At 48.6% G+C, this 18,046-nt stretch overlaps 1 protein-coding gene across 1 annotated transcript; it reads left to right on the forward strand.

The window, feature by feature from the left end:
- Window positions 1-278: 278 nt before the first annotated feature.
- LOC104331927 (G-protein coupled receptor 83) lies at window positions 279-7,327 on the forward strand. Its single transcript, XM_009937275.2, has 4 exons — window positions 279-883; window positions 2,984-3,109; window positions 5,263-5,396; window positions 5,919-7,327. The coding sequence occupies exons 1-4, from the start codon at window positions 506-508 to the stop codon at window positions 6,541-6,543; spliced, it is 1,263 nt and encodes a 420-aa protein (XP_009935577.1). The 5' UTR covers window positions 279-505; the 3' UTR covers window positions 6,544-7,327.
- Window positions 7,328-18,046: the final 10,719 nt, after the last annotated feature.

An 18,046-nucleotide genomic window follows, 5' to 3' on the forward strand; every position in this document is an offset into this window, starting at 1 on the left:
AGAGCTCCGAGGTACTTGGAGGATGGAAAGAAAAGGGAACCGCTGTCCTTGCTTTTTTGGTTCTGACAAGCTTTGAAAACTCTCGGGAAACAGAGACCTGACAGATGAAGGGCTATGTGGAAAACCAGTAAAGCAGATTTCCAAGGAGAAGTTGTGGAAGAGAAACAGAACTGTGCCCAGAAGGAAATGTTCACTACATTTCTTCCTAGGTGCAGAGGGAAGGTGTTTGGGGATCTCTGATATTTCAGCATCTGAATCAGCTTCTGCATGTAGGACATACGGGAGTGAAGCAGGGCAGCAGCTGGAGAGTCCCTGGAGCAAAGCTCGCTTGTAATCAGCACAGGAAGAAGGACCCATGTATCAACTCTTCTCTGTCGTTTGCAACCACAGGGCAGATTTTTGAAATGCAAGTGTGCGCATTCCCTCCTGCAGCCGCAGACTTCAGCACCTGAGCTGCCCGGTGCAGCCGGGACATGGGCAGCGCTGGAGCTTTGCTTCCCGAGCCATGAGCAGGCACGCGTGGTTCCCTTTGCAGTACATCTCCAAGCCCTTCTGGAGAGCAGAGAATCACAATGCAACCAACTTCTTTTCTGCACTGTACGGCTTCCCTAACCAGTCCTTCTTCCACAGCGATTTGGACCTGGAGGACCTGGGGGACTTTGACAGTGGGAGCAGGTATGAGGGCGAGTCCCAGAGCCCGATGGTGAAGGCACTGCTGATAGTAGCCTACTCCGTGATCATCTGCATCTCGCTCTTTGGGAACATCCTGGTGTGCCACGTGGTGATCAAGAACAAGAGGATGCACTCCGCCACCAGCCTCTTCATCGTCAACCTGGCCATTGCCGACGTGATGATCACCATTTTGAACACCCCCTTCACGCTGGTGAGCATCCGGCTCGTCTGTGTTTTGCTGGTGTCTGTGTGTGCCTGTCAGCTGAGTGTTGAATGGCCAGGAACAGCCTGACACGCAGAGTTGCTTTCTGGCTCCCTCCTGCTCCTTTTGCCTCCCGGACAAGCCGCGGCCGTGCCGCTCTCCCCAACCCCCCTAGCTCGCAGGCAGGGCTCGGTGAGCAGCACCGGGCGCTCAGCCCTCACCTCGCAGGCATCGCTCCGCTGTGGTGTTCCGCCCTCCGCCGGGATGCCGGCAAGGCACCGGCATCAAAGCCCTGTTTGTCTTTTGGTGGGGAAGGAAGTGGGGATGAGTCTGACACTAGAAGGTCCAATTAACTGCCAATTTCCTATGGAAATTATGCAAGCGAGGTCAGCCCTTGTGAAGATGATTGAAGGGCAAACTGCTAAGTCTGTGCTGAGCCATGTCAGCTTGGCACGCTTCTTACTCAGGCAGTACAAACTGTGCTTCTTGGGGCTGACCTTTATTTATTTTCAGTTACTAAATAGTATAGACATAAGAAAAACATTAGAAGAATGAGGTGGGCAGAACTAAATGGATTCATTTCTTGCCCCACTGTCACAATCTATGGACACCACGTAAGCAGGGCTCTGTACAGCTGCATGTCACACAGCCCTCTGGTTGGAAAAGCATCCCAACTGCTCCTGCTTCCGTCCTTCCCCAGAGCAGTCCATAGTGTTCTTCTGCCGTCCAAAAGCAGTTCCCGAATTATCAGTTTGGATTCACCTTTTCTTAAATTGATGCTGTTTCTTTGTTGGGAGTTCTCTGCCTTGCTCTGATTGGATTTGCATCCTGCAATCTGTCAGGGAAAGGAGAGTGCCCTCTCGCGTGTTTGCACAGCAACAGGCACACAGTAGGCACAAATAATTAAACAACTGTCATCTCTCTTGGGAAAGAGCTTTATACCAACTTCAGAGAAACAGCACATCGCTACACATTCAGTGACAGAGTCATTACTACTAGAGATGTCTCTATAGGGAAATTAATTAGATTAATTGAAAACAGATTAGCTAGTCTTGACTGATTTTCTGTGTGGACAGATGTTTTGTAATGAATGTGCTTTATTTCAAATTAGCTTAATGTGCTTCCAGAATGAGTTACATTAACTTGGAATTAATATTGTGCAGTCAGGAATAACAAGAGAGTGAGACAACCACTGTTACTGGGAATAACCTCCCTTGCAGAAAAGCCACAGTAAGCAGCACCTCTCTGCGAAATGCCAGGCTGCCCTTGCCACTGCAGTCCCGGGGGCTTTAAGCTGCCCCTGCCTCCCTCCCCTCCCCGCAGCGGCTGGATTGCAGGCTCCCGTACCTGCAGAGGTCGGATCAGTGAGGAAGGCGACACAGCTTGTGAAGTGTGAGTTGCTTTTTCAACCAGAGGGTAAAATTTTCCTCTCTGTGTAACTTAATTGACACCTCTGAAATTGCAGTTGGTGCATCTCACACAGCATGATGAGAGGAGAGCCGGGCTTAGAGACCAGCGTACAAGCAACACCCTGCTGTCCAGCGCCAGGTCCTGTTTCTGAGTGTGGCTGGTAGTCACGGACCCCGGCAGGAGTGCCGGCACCGGGCGGGCAGGCAGAGATGCTCCACAGAGAGCCGGTCCCTAGCTCAGAGCTGTTACCGTGCTATTTCAGTGCCCTCAATGACATTTTTTCTTCCATATATTTATCTCACTGAGTTTTGAACCCATGCGATTTTCAGCATCCACAAATTCAAATGTGCCACTTTTTTTAAGGAGGCAAGCTATTTTTTTTCCCTGCAGAGCCTCATCAAGGAGGTGAGCTAAGATTTCTTTACCTTTTCCAGCAGGGCCACGTTACATGTACACAAGCATACCCAAACACACATGCACAGAGCACTGCTCAGGTGGATTTGTTTGCTCAGCACAATAAATCTCACCTCTGTTTCAGAGCCTCTTGCATAGTCACTGTTTCCCTAGAAAAACCGAGTATATTGCATCTACAAAGCATACTATATTAAAGAATTTCTTCCTTACCATACTCCAGGGAAGCCGATTTTCTACTCTGTAGATAATGCACACTGTTTTAATCCAATTTTGTCTGTTCTTCAGGTGCGGTTTGTAAGCAGTACCTGGGTTTTTGGGAAGCTGATGTGTCACATAAGCCGGTTTGTTCAGTACTGCTCTGTTCACGTGTCTGTGCTGACCCTTGCTGCCATTGCTCTGGATCGGCATCAGGTATGCGATATATATCACCCCTATGCTTGCTGGAAAATAAGGTGCTGAATACATAGTTTTTTCCCTTTCAAATCCCAGTACCTGGAAACCTGCATTGTCCCTGGAATCAAGGAATGGGGGGGAGAACTCTAGCTTTCATGGCAGTGGACAAACACCCCACATTTTTTTACAGTGAGGGTGATCAAACACTGGAACAGGCTGCCCAGAGAGGTTGTGGAGTCTCTGTCCTTGGAGATGTCCACGACCCAACAAGGAACAGCGCTGGGCAGCCTGCTTTGGGCAGGGAGCTGGGCTGGACAATCTCCAGGGGCCCCTGCCCGCCTCGGCCGCTCTCTGGAGCACAGCCCCGAAAGCACAGTCGCAATATATTCCCAAGTTCCAACACCAGCAAGCCAATGCATTTTCTCAGCATTTATTTATGAGAAGTCTTACAGTTTTTAGGCTTGGCCCGTTATTTTCGGATGCCTAGGACTGGAAGTAGTGAGAACTGCCTTAGCACTTTCAGTTCAAGGCGAGAAATTCTCCTCTCTTCCCCCCACCCTGATTTTTTTTTGGCAAATACCAAGCAGGAAAACCTTACAGGTCAAGCAATGAGTGCAAACCGAAGGGTTTGCTTGAAGTGCGATAGTTTGTCGTTTTTACTTGAGCTGATCAATGCTGTGCACTGGCAGAGCAGATCCTGCGAGGTGCGCTCTCAGGCAGACTGTGTATTTGTCTGCGGTGCTGGAGTCACTGGAATGGTTGTTACTGAAAAGCAATTTCACATGATAAATGGCATGGCTAGATGGAGTTCAGAACAATAACGGATTCCACTCTGATCGTCTGGCATGTGCTCCATCTGGTGTCAGAAAATTACAGTGACTGCCAGAGCGTAGATCATCCATTTCTGTCTTTTTTACCACAAAAAGTTTGGTAGTCTGCCCATTCTGTGTGCAACATCACAGGTCCTGAAAGCTAAGAATTTAGATAATAACTATTTTTAATCAGTAGATTCTGGGTTAATTTCAAGGCACGCCTAGGTCTCAAGAAGTGTGTGCTTCGTTAAGGGTGAACACAGTACCTGCTTTCAATTTCAGTGGAGTATGTACCTCAGAATGGGAATTAGCTAGTATGGCCCAAGAAGATAAAAATAGAAATAAGATGTCACTGAACAAAGAGAAATCAACACTTGCCTCTAAAAATATTGCTAGTCCTGAGAGGTACCAGAGCAGACAGATGCTCCAGGGGAGTTGTAGAAGCTCGATTAAGCAGATATTTATAATGAGACTAGAAAAGACATGCATAAGATACCAAAGGCTTCATCAGCCAAGAGATCATTTGGATGACATGATAGGTCTATTTTTAATTATTGTTTCATTGCCTAATGTAATCATCCGTAGTGCATGTAGCTCGACAGATATCTAACCATCACGATCTCTGAAGCCAAGCTGACGGGTGATGCTGAGCGTGTTTCTCTGCTCAGGGCGCCGGACCAGCAGTAACACCTAATACTTGCACAACTCTTTGCGTTTTCCAGCCCTTATACTCTCTGAAGTCCTGTGCAGTGAGTCCCTCCTTTCTGCGTTTTAACGCTGGAGGGATGCAGAGCTGCTGCAGTGCTTCAGACTGCAACATGAGGCAGAAAGAGTGGCCAAGACGTTGTCAGATAAAGTTGCCCTCCTTAGCAGCAAACACCCCTGGACTACAGCACGCTGTAGCCAGTACTGCACGGGGTAAACTGTGGACATCAAAGAGACCAGCCTTCAAGTCTGTTAGTGCTGTGTTGGCCAAGGCTCACACCCAACCGTGGTTCTCAAGCATCTTGTCACTCTGTCTTGCGAGTCCACCAGATGCCAGATGTTGTGAGCCCCGTGGCTGCCGTCTGTGCTGGAGACCTTGCCTTTAGCAATCAGAAGACTTTTTGCAGTCGCTGTGGTACAAGCCAGAACAGCCTCTTGGCTTTCAACTTCCGCCACGCTTAATGTCCGTGCTGAGCATTCCTGGCTGTCCTGGAAAGCACACACGCTGTTCGCTTCCTACTCAGTGATCAGCGTGAAATGCTTGCTCCTGGACATGGATAAAGCAAAGATGCATTCTTTTTTTCTCTAAGGCTTGCAGCTCGTTTTTATCAATTGAGGACGTTGTAAATCCTCAGGATTGGTTGTTCTTTGCAGGTTATCATGCACCCTCTGAAGCCGCGCATGTCCATGGTGAAAGGAGGGATTTGCATCACTGTCATCTGGGTTATGGCCAGCTGCTTTTCACTGCCTCATGCCATTTATCAGACTCTGACAAGATTTTATATCGGGTAAGATGTTTACATGGTGCTTTTTTTTAATATGACATATGCGGCTTAATCAAAGCCCCACAGATTCTAAAGCACACATCTCTCCATTTGTGTTATTAAAAAAGAACGTACAATGAAACAGAAAAATCCTCATGCTCTTTGATTAGGTGGTGTGTTTCTCATGAAAGGACCATTAAACTGCTTTCAGGCTTCTTTGTTAGTTGATTTTGGCTCAGAGATTCAGCCCTGCGATTTGAGGCAGGCACAGAAGAGAGTTGCTCTTTGTCATTAGAGGGCACAGATGTCAATATGGATTTTTTTTTTCTTTTGCTGAGGATGTGTTTAAAATATCTTCACTGGGGCCAAAGGTCAAATTAAAGCAAAATTTTCCATTGAAAGTGGCACTTGCCCATGTTACTGAATGACTTCTGCTTCTGCTATCCATACCTTTACTGAAACTTGTAAGAACGTCCAAGATGTTTGTCTTCCAGATGTGTGCATCTGGTAGTGGAATTGACAGCTCTTTCTCTCTTTGACCTTCAGGAACCGAACAATACGAATGGTCTGCCTCCCCAGCTTCCCTCCTCCTGCTGATCTTTTCTGGAAGTACTTGGACTTGACTACTTTTGTTCTCTTGTATGTCCTGCCCTTGCTTGTGATCTCCATCACATATACCATGGTGGCCAAGAAGCTCTGGCTGAGAAACGCCATTGGGGACCTCACCATGGAGCAGTACTATGCCCACCAACGGAAGAAGAAGATGACGCTGAAGATGCTGATGGTGGTGGTGATCGTGTTTGCAGTGTGCTGGTTCCCCCTGAACTGCTACGTGGTGTTGATCTCCTGCAGGGCCATCCACAGCAGCAACGCTCTGTACTTCGCTTTTCACTGGTTTGCCATGAGCAGCACTTGCTATAACCCCTTCATTTACTGTTGGCTGAATGAGAGCTTCAGATCTGAGCTGAAGTCCTTGCTGTGTGCGTGCCGGCGAAGGAGTGCAGCCCAGAGCCACGCTCTGCGGTCCATCTCCCCCACGTTCAGGCACGCCTGGGTCGAGAACTGCCATTATAAAAGAGGCAGCACCTGCCAGAAGGCAAGGGCATCCTCCCAGAGGAACTCTGCAAAGACGGACATATCCAGTGTTCAGCCGATCGTGGCAGAAAGCTAAATCCTTCATCCAGCGGCTGGGCGGCATTGTGTTGTAACTGCAGAATCACGGCAAAAACTGAGCTGGAAAGGACTGCTGGAGACCGACTAGCCCAACCTCCTGCCCAAAGCAAGTGAACTTCAACATTTGATGGGGTTGTTCAGGACCTTGTCCAGCCAGGTTTTAAAACATCTCCAGGGATATGGGCTCCAGAATGAGGGGTGTTGAGGGAATTTTTTATCGAAACAGCCAGCAAAAAATTAAGAGAATTCTTTAACAGCATACAAAATCTTCCATAGCCTAAGCAAATAAGGGGAACCTACACCGATTGTACACATGCCAACTGATGCACACTGTTTTAAAGTAGATGGCTGCTTATGCATATAGAAACACTGTATTGATTCCTTATTTTTATTTATTTGTATTTTATTCAAGATGAAGAACATCTATAGCCATTCTCAAATTTATACCCAGCACATCTCAGGTGCTTGCTCTGCTGCTATAGAAACGCCGCAGCTCTGCCTGTCTGCCTCTCTGCGACCCAGGCGTGTTCCCAACAGCGGAGGGGGAAACATCTCAAAAATCACAACGGGAACACAGCTTAGAAGCAGGATAACAAAAACTCACAACATTTTTGGAAGCGTTCTTCTTTCAGTAGCTTGTTTTGTTCTGTAAGGATTACTAGTAGTCACCATAAAACACTGCTTATACTGCAATCTGTGGTCAATAAAGGAGTTATGGAAGTGAGCTTATTCTCAAGCACGAGCTAGCTGAGGAATCAGCCCTGTCTTAGATATGTGCCACCTGTGGTTTTGCTATGGACTAAGCTAGGGCAAGTCCCCAGGCTGGATGACAGCGGCCTGTTGGGTAAGTCTGGAAGAGGCCCTCAGGGACTGATGGACTTCAGAGAACAGTCCTTCTCCCTCACCTTCCAAATCAGGGGCAGATGGACAGTTGGCTGTGGAACTGGGCCGTGACCAGTTTCTTCAACACTGGGAGCGCAGGCTTGCTGTAGGCAAGCCAACTGGGGCTATCGCTCCACGTGTGAGGGAGGGTGGATGGCAGGTTCATGTAAGGGATGGAAAGTCCACACAAAGTGTGCTACACAAATATGGCTCTCTGCCTATTCCAGGAAAATCTTCATGGTTAAGAATGAAAACTCTATGCAGGGACTTGGAGGTGGTGAAGCCCAAATTGCCTCGCCAGGCTGTACGTGGAGATGAGAGGGGTGTTGGCCAGTAGGTACCTGTTCTGCTGATACATGTAGGGCTTCGTTATAGTCTCTACGCTTTCCCTCAAGGATGTCTCACATCATATTTCCTAAGAAAACTGTATACTGACATGTTTCAACATTGTTAATCGACATTTATTTAGACTAAAGTCTAAATTTTTTTCAGTTTCAATAATATTTTAATTTTTACCAGCCCTCAAGAGCTGTGTCCTTCATGGCTTCATTGTGAGATGGGCAGCCCTTCCCTGGCGTGTCAGCCCGTCTGTCTGTCTGTCCTGGAGCTAACCCACTGGGCAGCAGCGATAACTGCTTGGCTGCTGCTGAGCAGGGCACTCTGCTTTGCCCCCAGTGCAGCCTGTGTTGTAACTCTGCTGGGAACAGATCTGCAGCTTTTTGAAACCAAAAGGCAGCAGACAGGAAAAGCTGGCACTAGATAAAAGGGTTCATTTGTAAACCATTATATGCTCCCCCGTGCAATAAAGCAGAGCGTCTGATAATGTGCCGCAGCAATTGCCTCGAATACTGATGCTTGCATTCCTGCTGCTCTCGGGGCGATCGCGCGCTTCCAGCAGCGTTTATCCTGTTTGGAGCAGTGGCTCAGATACACAAGGAAATAGCGGAGATGCCTTGGTGCGTGGGCAAGCGGGCTGGGCAGCCGGTGCTGGCAGCTGCTGGGCTGGCGGTCACGGTGGGAGCCGGCCCCGGCATTTCAGAGCTGGATTTGGATCAGCAGCGAGAAATATCAAGTGGGAGCATGTGGCCAGCTTCAAACTAATGGCTGTGAAAATTCACCAGAGCTGCATTTTTCTCTTCCTCGGAAAGAATAACCAGTTTTCTCATTTATGTCCATTCAGTGCTGGCTCAGCCTTCGTGATTGTGAGGGACTTAGACTCGAAAGACAGTGAAAGGAAAATGAGTTTCATCCTTCCTGTTCAAAATAATACTAATTACACTTCTACACCTTGGCATTTCCACTGAAGACTGGCAATTTACTACAGTTGCAAACAGGAGTGAAAGAGTACTTAAATCTGGAAATCGAGATGCTTTGATAGGTTCAAAAATGTTGACGTGTGACCTGAGAATGTCTTTGCAATTAAAAAAGAAACCATGAAGCTGAGGAATGAGTGAGTGTAACTCAAATCTTCTTCCTAAGATAACTGTGGGAAGGGGAGAGGACAGAAACACACCAGATGATGAACAGAGACCTCGCGTAGCTTGAGGTACTGCAGAACACACCGGCGTTTCCAATGCTAGCGCTGCAAGCACGTGCTCCCCACTTACAGTGATCATTCATCCCTGTCACATGCCTGCAGGAATTTCTCTGCAGAAGGATGTGCTTAGGGGGGAAAAAGAACTAGAAAAATCTCCGCAGAGAACAAGTACCCAAGACTCAGACGTCTTCTCCGATTCACCGACAAGAAAGGCGTTTAACAGACTTTGTCCTGTGGGCTTTACCGGGTGAGCCTTTATTTTGTTTATGCTAATATAGAAGCGTAAGTGGAGATCTGAACGGAGCTGGTGCAGTGGAAGCAGACATCTGAGTCTTTCATTTTACATGACAAGTAAATAACAGCATAAACCAGATATTACTACTAAGCTGGATTTTTTACTATCTGCAAAACTTGGAATTCACACCACTGCAAATGGCATTTCTGTAATGTAACTGTCTGGAGGGTGTCTATAAACAAAGTGTCTCTTGTTAAAAAAAAACACCAAACAAACCACAAACCCAAATACAACATTGTTAAGGTGAGTAATTTAATGAAACATCTTCTCATTCAAATCATCTTCTTCTTACACTGGAAAAATTCAATGAAACTGAATAATGCGGTTTGTGTGTATATCCCAACGCACTCCTACTGCTAGAACTCGTTACTCTGGAACAAATAAACCCGACTTTGTTCTTGCTACTCACCTTTTCAGCAGGACAGCAAGCTGGGTCGGGCTTCCTTCAGCCTCCGCACGGAGGGATGCGCGGTGTACGCCACGGCCGCAGCCACGGTCTGCCTGCGTGACAGCAGCAGGCATGCAGAGATGTCCCTTGCCTGGCAAGGCTTCTCGATGGGACAGTTTGCTCCCAGGTGGAAAACTGACGGTCATTTCCTAACTGCACATCCCGTGCTAATCCTTACACAAGCAGCGCTTTCTTCTGCAGTCTGGCAATGTTGAGCTGCCTTAAAAATATACTATTTCCTTGAGGTGACTGTCAAAAGCTTACGTGTCTGTAGAAGTCTGGCAAACTTTGCCATCATATGCAACCTTCCGCTGGATGCTCTTGCTTTAATATGAACTCTGTTAAAATTTCCATACAGTTGTAATACAACAAGATTCAATTCACCAACGTTTCTTGGGGGCTGAAAAGAGCCAAATAAAACATCTGATTTAGGACCCTCTCTCTCCTGTGGGTTTTGTGTAACTTTTAAGTTTTGAAAGGGAGATATTCCCTCTTACAAGAGGATTAACAAGAAACCATAGCCTGCTGCTCCTGAGAGTCTCAAAACCACAACCAAAACTTATGTCTGCATGTGTTTTGACATCTTTCAGCATGAAAACCCCTTTGCAAAAAGCAGAGCTATGATTAGCCAGATGAGGAGTCAGCTGTGGACGTGTGCTGACTACAAACGCTGTTTCACTCCCATGCGTTTCATTGCAGCTCCAAGCAGTAAATAGTTGGTCTCGGCAGCACTTCTCTTCTCCTGGGTGCCTCAGTTCAGGCAGGAGCACAGGCACATCTAACTTGCATTTAACTCTTATTCTCCAGTAAACACCTCCATGAGCGGAAGCACAGCCTGATTTCTTGTGCGTTTCTCCTGAGTGCTCTTGCCAGGATCCTCAGCCATCTCCCGGGTCCACTTCCCCTCGCTGGGGACCTCGCTTTCTCCCTCACCTGCCACCAAGCAAACAGGGTAGGAAACGTGCACTGCTGAGGCTGCTGCATCTCTGGCACACTTCTTCGCAACTGGTTAATGAAGTCATATTTATCTGGGAGGAGCTGCTTGGTAACAACACCTGCGGTATGATCATGCAAGTCCTGGTCTCTTCTAGCAAAGCTGGAAGTGTGAGGCCAAAGTCTCAGACAGGCAGCCAGGTTACTGAAGTGGCTACACCACTTCCCAGCTCCACACCTACTGAAAAAAAGCAATATGCCAAACATAGAGACACCCACATAGACATTAAAATAACTCTTTAGTGTTTAAACTGTTAAAATTAGGCGACTATACCAAAAGGAAAGAACATTTGATTGTAATCTCTGAAGAGCCATGTCTTACGTCTCTCCTTTTGCAGAAACATTGCAAGCAGAATAATGAACTTGCAGCTGCGAATCATTTAACCAGCTCTGATCAGCTTCGTGCAGCTCCAGAAGGGTCAGAGACTCCCTTTCTTGAGAAGGGTCTGATGTGTGTAAAGATTTTAAGTGACTGAATACAGAGATGTGAACATAGATACCAAAGGATGAGGCTAAGTACCACACAGCATCGCAGCCAAGGCATTTTGTCCAGTTGTTTGTACTAGAAGGTGGTTCAGGCAGAACGAAGATCAGTCCCTTTCTGTACAGCCTTGGTGCAGAACCCTTTCAGGACGCGCTGATGCAGCAGGCACATAGGCAGGTCCCCGGGCAACAGAGCCGTGCAGCTCGGTCCCCTCCACCCCATGGCACCCAGCGCAGGTGACGGCAGACGTACAAGGAGCTGAGCATGAGAGTGGCCAGCAGGTTGCCTATGTCTTCGGCCAGGGATGGGTGAAGAACACGGAAACCAGCTTCCCAACACCTCCCCTCTACTCAGCTCGGATTAAGCTGGTGCAGTAGGGAAAGAAGCAAATGTCTTTGTTTTACGCTGAAAGCAATGGCTGGATACTGGCTGGCCTGCCTGCATTGTGGCTCAGTGTTTTATAGCATCTGATGGAAGTTTAATAGCATATGATGGTGTGAAATGTGCTGTGAAACCAGAGCAAGACCTCTATAAAAGAGGTCCCATTAAAATGTTTTTTTTTTCTCACTTGGAAAGAAAAGATCAGCTTTTACGAAAGCTCAGTGAAGAATGATATTGTCACGCGGCACAACAGAAACATCCATCATGCTGAGTAGCATAGGTAAAGCAAGTCTGGCACTAAATAACTTCTTTTAATATGGCACTGTCTTTTTTATGTGCAAATAGTCTGTGCCATACCACATGACGCTGCAGAAACCACCTTATTTCTTTGCTATATAATACTTGGAAAAAAAAAATCAGGGTCTAAAAATGACATCGCTTCACATGGATGTTTTTTTGCTTCTCTAACAAAAGCTAAAAGTAACAAAAGCTGTTTCTTTTCCTTCCTCCATAGCCTGACTAAAAGGTCATTAGATTCAGTGGAGAAGCCCTCCCTCACTCCAGGCAGGTTGGCATGGAGCATCTGGCACAGAGGACGATGGGTTTGCTCGGTGACTTGCCCCCGTCATTGGAGGGGCAGCCGACTGGGTGTCCTCACACTCTGCTGGTGCAGGGCGCAGTGCCACAGGCCAGGGGGGAGTTAGTCACAGCCTGAGCTGTTAGAACTGCACCAGTTAATTGGGTTCGCTACACAGAACCATTAAAGCACAAAGCATTGGTGGCTCTCTCCTAATCAAGACCAAATGCCTGCATTTTGAAAAACAGGGAGATGCAGAAAGAGAGAGGTCTATGTCAGCGAGAGGAATGGGGAAGTACATCCATCCATAGAGGGTCGTTCTCATTTTAACTGTGATGAGAAGAAATCTGAAGATTCACTTGTAAGGCTCTCTACCTCCCAAACACATTACCACAAAACTTTTCAAACCGGTAACCTAAATTTCGACTCAGTTTAGGATTATTGCTACTACTAAATTATCCAGTGCTAATTGTGCAGGAGATAAGCTGTGGAGTAGTTTTTAGCTAATTGTGTAATTATGAAGCTGGTTAAACTAATAGCAACTTTCCTTCTACTGTAGACTTAGTCAATTTTTTGAATTTTTGATCACTGACTCGGATTCAAGAACTGCTCCTTGTTGATGGCTTTTTCTTTACAGGAAAGGCGTTCACTCTCACGATGCCGTTGTTTGCACAGAGACTGGTGTCTGGTAAGGCGAGTAAGAGCAGACCTGATATTTTACAGGACAAAATGAGAACTGATTCCTTTTCCTAGGAGAACAAAATTCTCAGCTTTGTCAAGTGGAAAATCCTCATCTGTGGCATCTGCGCTGACCCTCAAACTGTCCCTAATTCATTTTTGGTTTTAATATTCTCCTGACAAGAAGTGGAAAAGAGTAAATGGGATTTGTATTGACATTCGTCTCATAGAAATCTGGTGTAAAGCTGTCCCACTGACTGCTTAAACTCCCACAGGCTGTTTATTGGCAAGGTGTTGTTCCTGGGTGTGCTGCCTCACAGATGTAAAAGCATGTCTCAAAAAATGGAGATGCTGCAAGGAGAGGCTTGATGGGGAGCCAGGAGGGGACTGAGCTGCTGGAAACTCTTGAAAGGTCTGAGGACCTGGAGGGTGGCACACAACATGTGCTGTGCTATGTCTCATCTCCCCCCCCACTGTAAATCCAGAGGCCCGGGAGATCGGAGTCTATTTTTCAGCTGGAATGTGTCACACTGAGGTCCTGACATTACTGAAGGTCTTGTAATTCTTTGTAAGATTAGCATTACCAACGCTGCTCGTTTATTTTATTTCTACAACCTCAGTTCACTGTTTCAGCTGCTTTACCTCCGTTCATTTGCTGAAATGCAGGGGTTTATTTCTCTTGTGGTTTCCTTTGCTTTATTCCAGAATATGTCAACGAGGTATGGAACAGACTTCTCAAGTGAGAAAAACTGATTGCCCCCATCACTGCCAATTCACTTGTTACTGACTGACCTGCAGTAACTTGGGAGTAACTTCTGTAGGGTTTGCCTTGCTGATTTAAAGCTCACTTAGCATCTTATTTCCCAAAGGAAGTTTTGTGTTCAATAAGCATGAAAATACAGCAGGTCTCATCTACAAAAGAGCTTCCATGAAGCCCAGAGATGAGATACTAATAATTAATGACTGGTTCTGAACCAGAGCCACCGAGAAGCACAGCAGTCAGCATCGTTAAACAGAACAACAATGAGTTTCAGGATGTTCCCAGTAATACTCCTGTACATTTACTGGAGTACTCCTACTAAGGAACCACATTAATAAAGTTTTCTTGTAGCATGTTGAGAGAGAAAGAAGCTGCCTTCTTCTTTTCCCATTATCCCTACTTCAGAAAAATGTTTGTCTTACATTTTAACTTTTCAACTTGGTCCAAATGTTCTGTTTGTTTTTAGGGTGGAGAAGAATCCCTGGAGTGTCATGGGGCCGTGGATGACCCAGGAGGGAAGAGTGTGGGTCCCCCTCAGTGTCCGCCTTCGCGCAGGGCACCCACGCACTGTCATGTTGAGTGTGTCAGAGCAGCACGGCAATGAGAGAAAAAACAAGTGTCGGAGGCAAGGAGGTAACAAAAATGTTCTTCCATGAAATCATATTTGTATTTAGAGTGTACAGAGTCCAAACGGGAGGAAAAATGCTGTGAGAATCTGATCAAAGTGGCTTTGAGAACTCGCTGTTAATGAAAAAGCATCCAAGATTTTTGCTGTTCCTGGAGCTCCCTGCTCAGGGTCAGGCCTTTTCCTCTGCTCCCTCCCCATGGGGCTCAGAAGGGTGGGTGGCTGGCTCCGGCACTGCCCTAGGCTTGGTGTGGCTCACGGCGCACACGTTGTGAGCATGGCAGTGATGCCAAGGCTCTGGCTTTGGCAGGAGGAACGGCTGGCATGGGCAGGTAGAACTGCTGGCATCGGGAGGAGCGACCACTGGCATGGGCAGGAGGAACCACCAGCGTCGGTCAGAGGAACCGCTGGCCTTGGCTGGAGGAACCGCTGGCATGGGCAGGTGGAACTGCCGGCATCAGGAGGAGCGATCACCAGCACTGGCCAGAGGAACAGCCGGCATGGGCAGGAGGAACTACCGAGTCTTGCAGCTGTAGCCCACGGCTGGCAGGGCCAGGGGACGTGGGGGCAGCAGGCAAGAGGAGACAAGGAGGTTGGATAAGCAGAGTTTCCTTGGGTGAAGAACAAACACATCAGGGGAAAACAGCTTGCCTGGATTTCCACAGCTCGAGGGGCAGATCTCTGGCGATTTACCAACAAGTTGAGAACTAGCTGTGATCCCACGGCAGGATGAAACGGAACTGCGGGCCGTCTGGTCGCTGCTCCGGCGTGCTGCCCTGACAGACCTGCTGCTGCCTGAGCTGCACGGCAACCGGCCGCGTCGTCGTCCACCGGCGTGTCGGCCGTGGTCAGCCCTCGTGTTCTTCAGGCAAGGGGATAGTGGAGGAAACGCACCCACGCAGTGAGCAGTGAGATCGGTCACACCAGCCCCAGCCGGGGCCCCGCATGGGAAGCGGCCCCGGCCTCCGGACCGCGGCCGAGGCGGGCGGCGCCGCTGTCTGCAGGCAGCGTTGATGGCGGGAAGCAGGGTGAGGGCGTGAGGGCGGCACACGCAGCCCTGCTCTGAGACGGCCGGTCCCCGTGGCAGTGGGAAGCAGGGTGAGGGTGACACACACAGCCCTGCTCTGAGATGGCCGGTCCCCGTGGCGGTGGGAAGCAGGTTGAGGGTGGCACACACAGCCCTGCTCTGAGACGGCCGGTCCCCGTGGCGGCGGGAAGCAGGGTGAGGGTGGCACACACAGCCCTGCTCTGAGACGGCCGGTCCCCGTGGTGCTGTAGCGGTAGGAGTGAAGAGGAATTTCCAGAGAACTGGAAAAATCGTATCCAAATTGAGAGTTCAGAAACACAGTGCGAACTCGGGCAGCTGCTTGGAGTGCTTTAGTCCTCTGCGACAGGAGATGAGTGCCGACGCGCGGCGGGAGAGCGTGTGCGTGCGCACCCTGGTCGCTCCCCCCGACGGGAGACCCCAGGCCCGGGCAGCCACCTGCCCCGGGGACGCGCTGAGGGTGGGTTGGGGTGGGTTGCTCAGCACTGGTGCCGGTGCTGCAGCGCTGGATCTTTGCCCGCTGCCTTGGCAGGGACCTCCTGGGCCTCAGACATGGTGCACGTCTGAGGAGTTCTGTATCTAACTCAGAAGCACACATTGAAACAAATGAGATGAGTGCCCTCGAGCTCCCAGCGCAGCCCGGCTGGGTAGCGGCACCGACGCCCGCGTCCCCAGCAGTGGCAGCACGGCTCGGCCGGGGAAGCGGGGTGGTTCTGCTGGGAGTGCTGCACTGACAGACCTCAGCCAGCCAGCCTGGCAGAGAGGCCCTTGGCAGAGGCTCTTGTGCTCACAGCGTAGCAAACAATCCATAGAAAAGCTGAACTTCCTGGGCCTATGCGGAATACTAAGTTAGCGAAAGAGCACCTCATTATGATGCTGCTTTTTACAAGGAAGCCGTGGGCAGAGGAAATGTGACTCACAACAAACACTGGGATAAAAAGGCACTGTGCGAATGAACAAACACAGCACTTGCAAGTAAGCTCCGCTAAGTGCCACTATCACATTCTTGTTGAGTCCCAGGACATTTCAGGATCCGCTCCAAAACTTCTTCGTTATTCATATGGCTAAAAATAGGTCTTGATGGCTAAATTGCAATGGTCAGCCAAAGCAGGGAGTAGCCAAATACTACTGAAACACTGGACTTAAAAAAAGCTTTGGACTCTTCTGAAAAAGACAAGGCAGGTGACAAATCTCCGGTGAGGCTGAACCAAGTGTTGACGGTGTCAGTTTCTCTCCTCTGACATAATGTCTCCCCAGCTTACGATTTGTTCGGAATAATGTGGAACCTAAATATACACAAAAGCCCACGACTTGAAAACACTTGCTCTGGGGAAGTTAAAACAAACAGACCGATCCCACAGGTATTTTTCCCCGTCATTAACACGTCTACCAGAGTTTCATCACCGCTCTGAAGGCTGTATTGAACAGCATGCCATCTTTTTTCTCCATTTCTTCTGATGAGTGGGCATCCCGCCTTTTCTCCACTCTGCTCCTGAGTCCTCTACATTAGTCTCAAAATCAGAAGCCTCGGTATTTGTTATGTGGAAAGCAGAATGTATGCAAGGTTTGTTTCCATCAGTTGACAAAAGAAAGGTTGCTAAGATCATAGTGCTATGCAAAAAGTGTGAGAAAAGGAGGTGTTGGCTTAGTCTTGTGAGAATAATTTTTAAAATGACAACTTTAAAAAGTCTATGGAGGAATAAAAAAGTAATGTCTCTCTTTGTCATAGGAGTGATGAACGATGCTGTGCTATGGAGGTTGGACTAGTCTGGGGGGACCAGAGTGCGAAGAAAGAGCACCTGGCTGTATGGGACCCCAGGAGAAGGAGGCCTGTGTGCCTCGCTCCAGCTCTTCTCCAGCACTTGGGGTGGCTGAGTCACGCCGTTAATGCCCGTGATGAGATGGAAAAATGACGGCAGAGAGACTTGCCTGCTGGGGCACAAAGGCAGCTGGCAGTGAGACCGCCGTCGTGGTGTGGTCAGCCTGCTCTGGAGCAACGACCCTGGCCCCAGGGGCCCGCAGCAGCTCCAGCGAGGCACCCCACATGTGCTGCTCCGCTTCAGAAACCTCTGGAGAAGACAAGAAAGACTCCTCACCCCACTGCAGCAAGTCTGAAAGAACAACAGCCGGGGGTCCGCGGAGGGATTTTCAGCGCCTCTGATGGCCTCGCTCCTCTGTGACTTTCACAGGCACCCGCGTGCATGTCTCTGCTGTTCGGCACCCTCCTGGCACGGGCGTTTGGTCATGTCGTGTACCTTAGTGCTGCCCCGAGAATGCCAGGATGTGGTTCAGTGACGCTAAACCTGAACGCATAGGGCGGTCAGCCTCACACGTCTAGGCTGACATTGCTCTTCGCCCAACTCATTGCCCTGCATGTTTCTGGAGAGCTGTTCCACCCCAGGGTGAGCAGTGAGGTGCAACTCGTGCAGCCATCTAGTCTCACACCTGAAAAAATCCTTCACAAGGTCCTGAATCCTCCTGAGCTTTGAGATCCTGAAAGGGAGCACCTCAGAAACAGTATCAGGGAAAAGTTCTGTTTGAAGAAAATCAGACCAAGGTGCTTTTTAAATGAGTAATGACTCCAAAAGAGATGTAACAGAAATAAAGGGAGTCACGGATCCTTTCTGCCTGCTGTGTCGTGGCAGGTACTGGGCTGCATTCCAGCAATCTTCTGTCTGGCTGCAGCTAACGTCACACCACCTCTTAGGAAAACGCTTTCTTCCCTGTGCTTCTACAGCCTGGACAGTGCCAGCTCCCTGGATTTCATATTTTATTTTATTTTATATTTATTTTTCA

This window comes from Opisthocomus hoazin, chromosome 14 (genome assembly GCF_030867145.1).
Source record: "Opisthocomus hoazin isolate bOpiHoa1 chromosome 14, bOpiHoa1.hap1, whole genome shotgun sequence".
NCBI lineage: Eukaryota > Metazoa > Chordata > Aves > Opisthocomiformes > Opisthocomidae > Opisthocomus > Opisthocomus hoazin.

What these genes read in the sequence shown, in the direction of transcription:
- LOC104331927 (XM_009937275.2), top strand. Translation starts at nt 506, where the DNA reads ATGAGCAGGCACGCGTGGTTCCCTTTGCAGTACATCTCCAAGCCCTTC. An exon ending in TGAACACCCCCTTCACGCTG is followed by an intron (nt 884 to 2,983) that starts GTGAGCATCCGG and finishes TCTGTTCTTCAG; the next exon opens with GTGCGGTTTGTAAGCAGTAC. An exon ending in TTGCTCTGGATCGGCATCAG is followed by an intron (nt 3,110 to 5,262) that starts GTATGCGATATA and finishes TGTTCTTTGCAG; the next exon opens with GTTATCATGCACCCTCTGAA.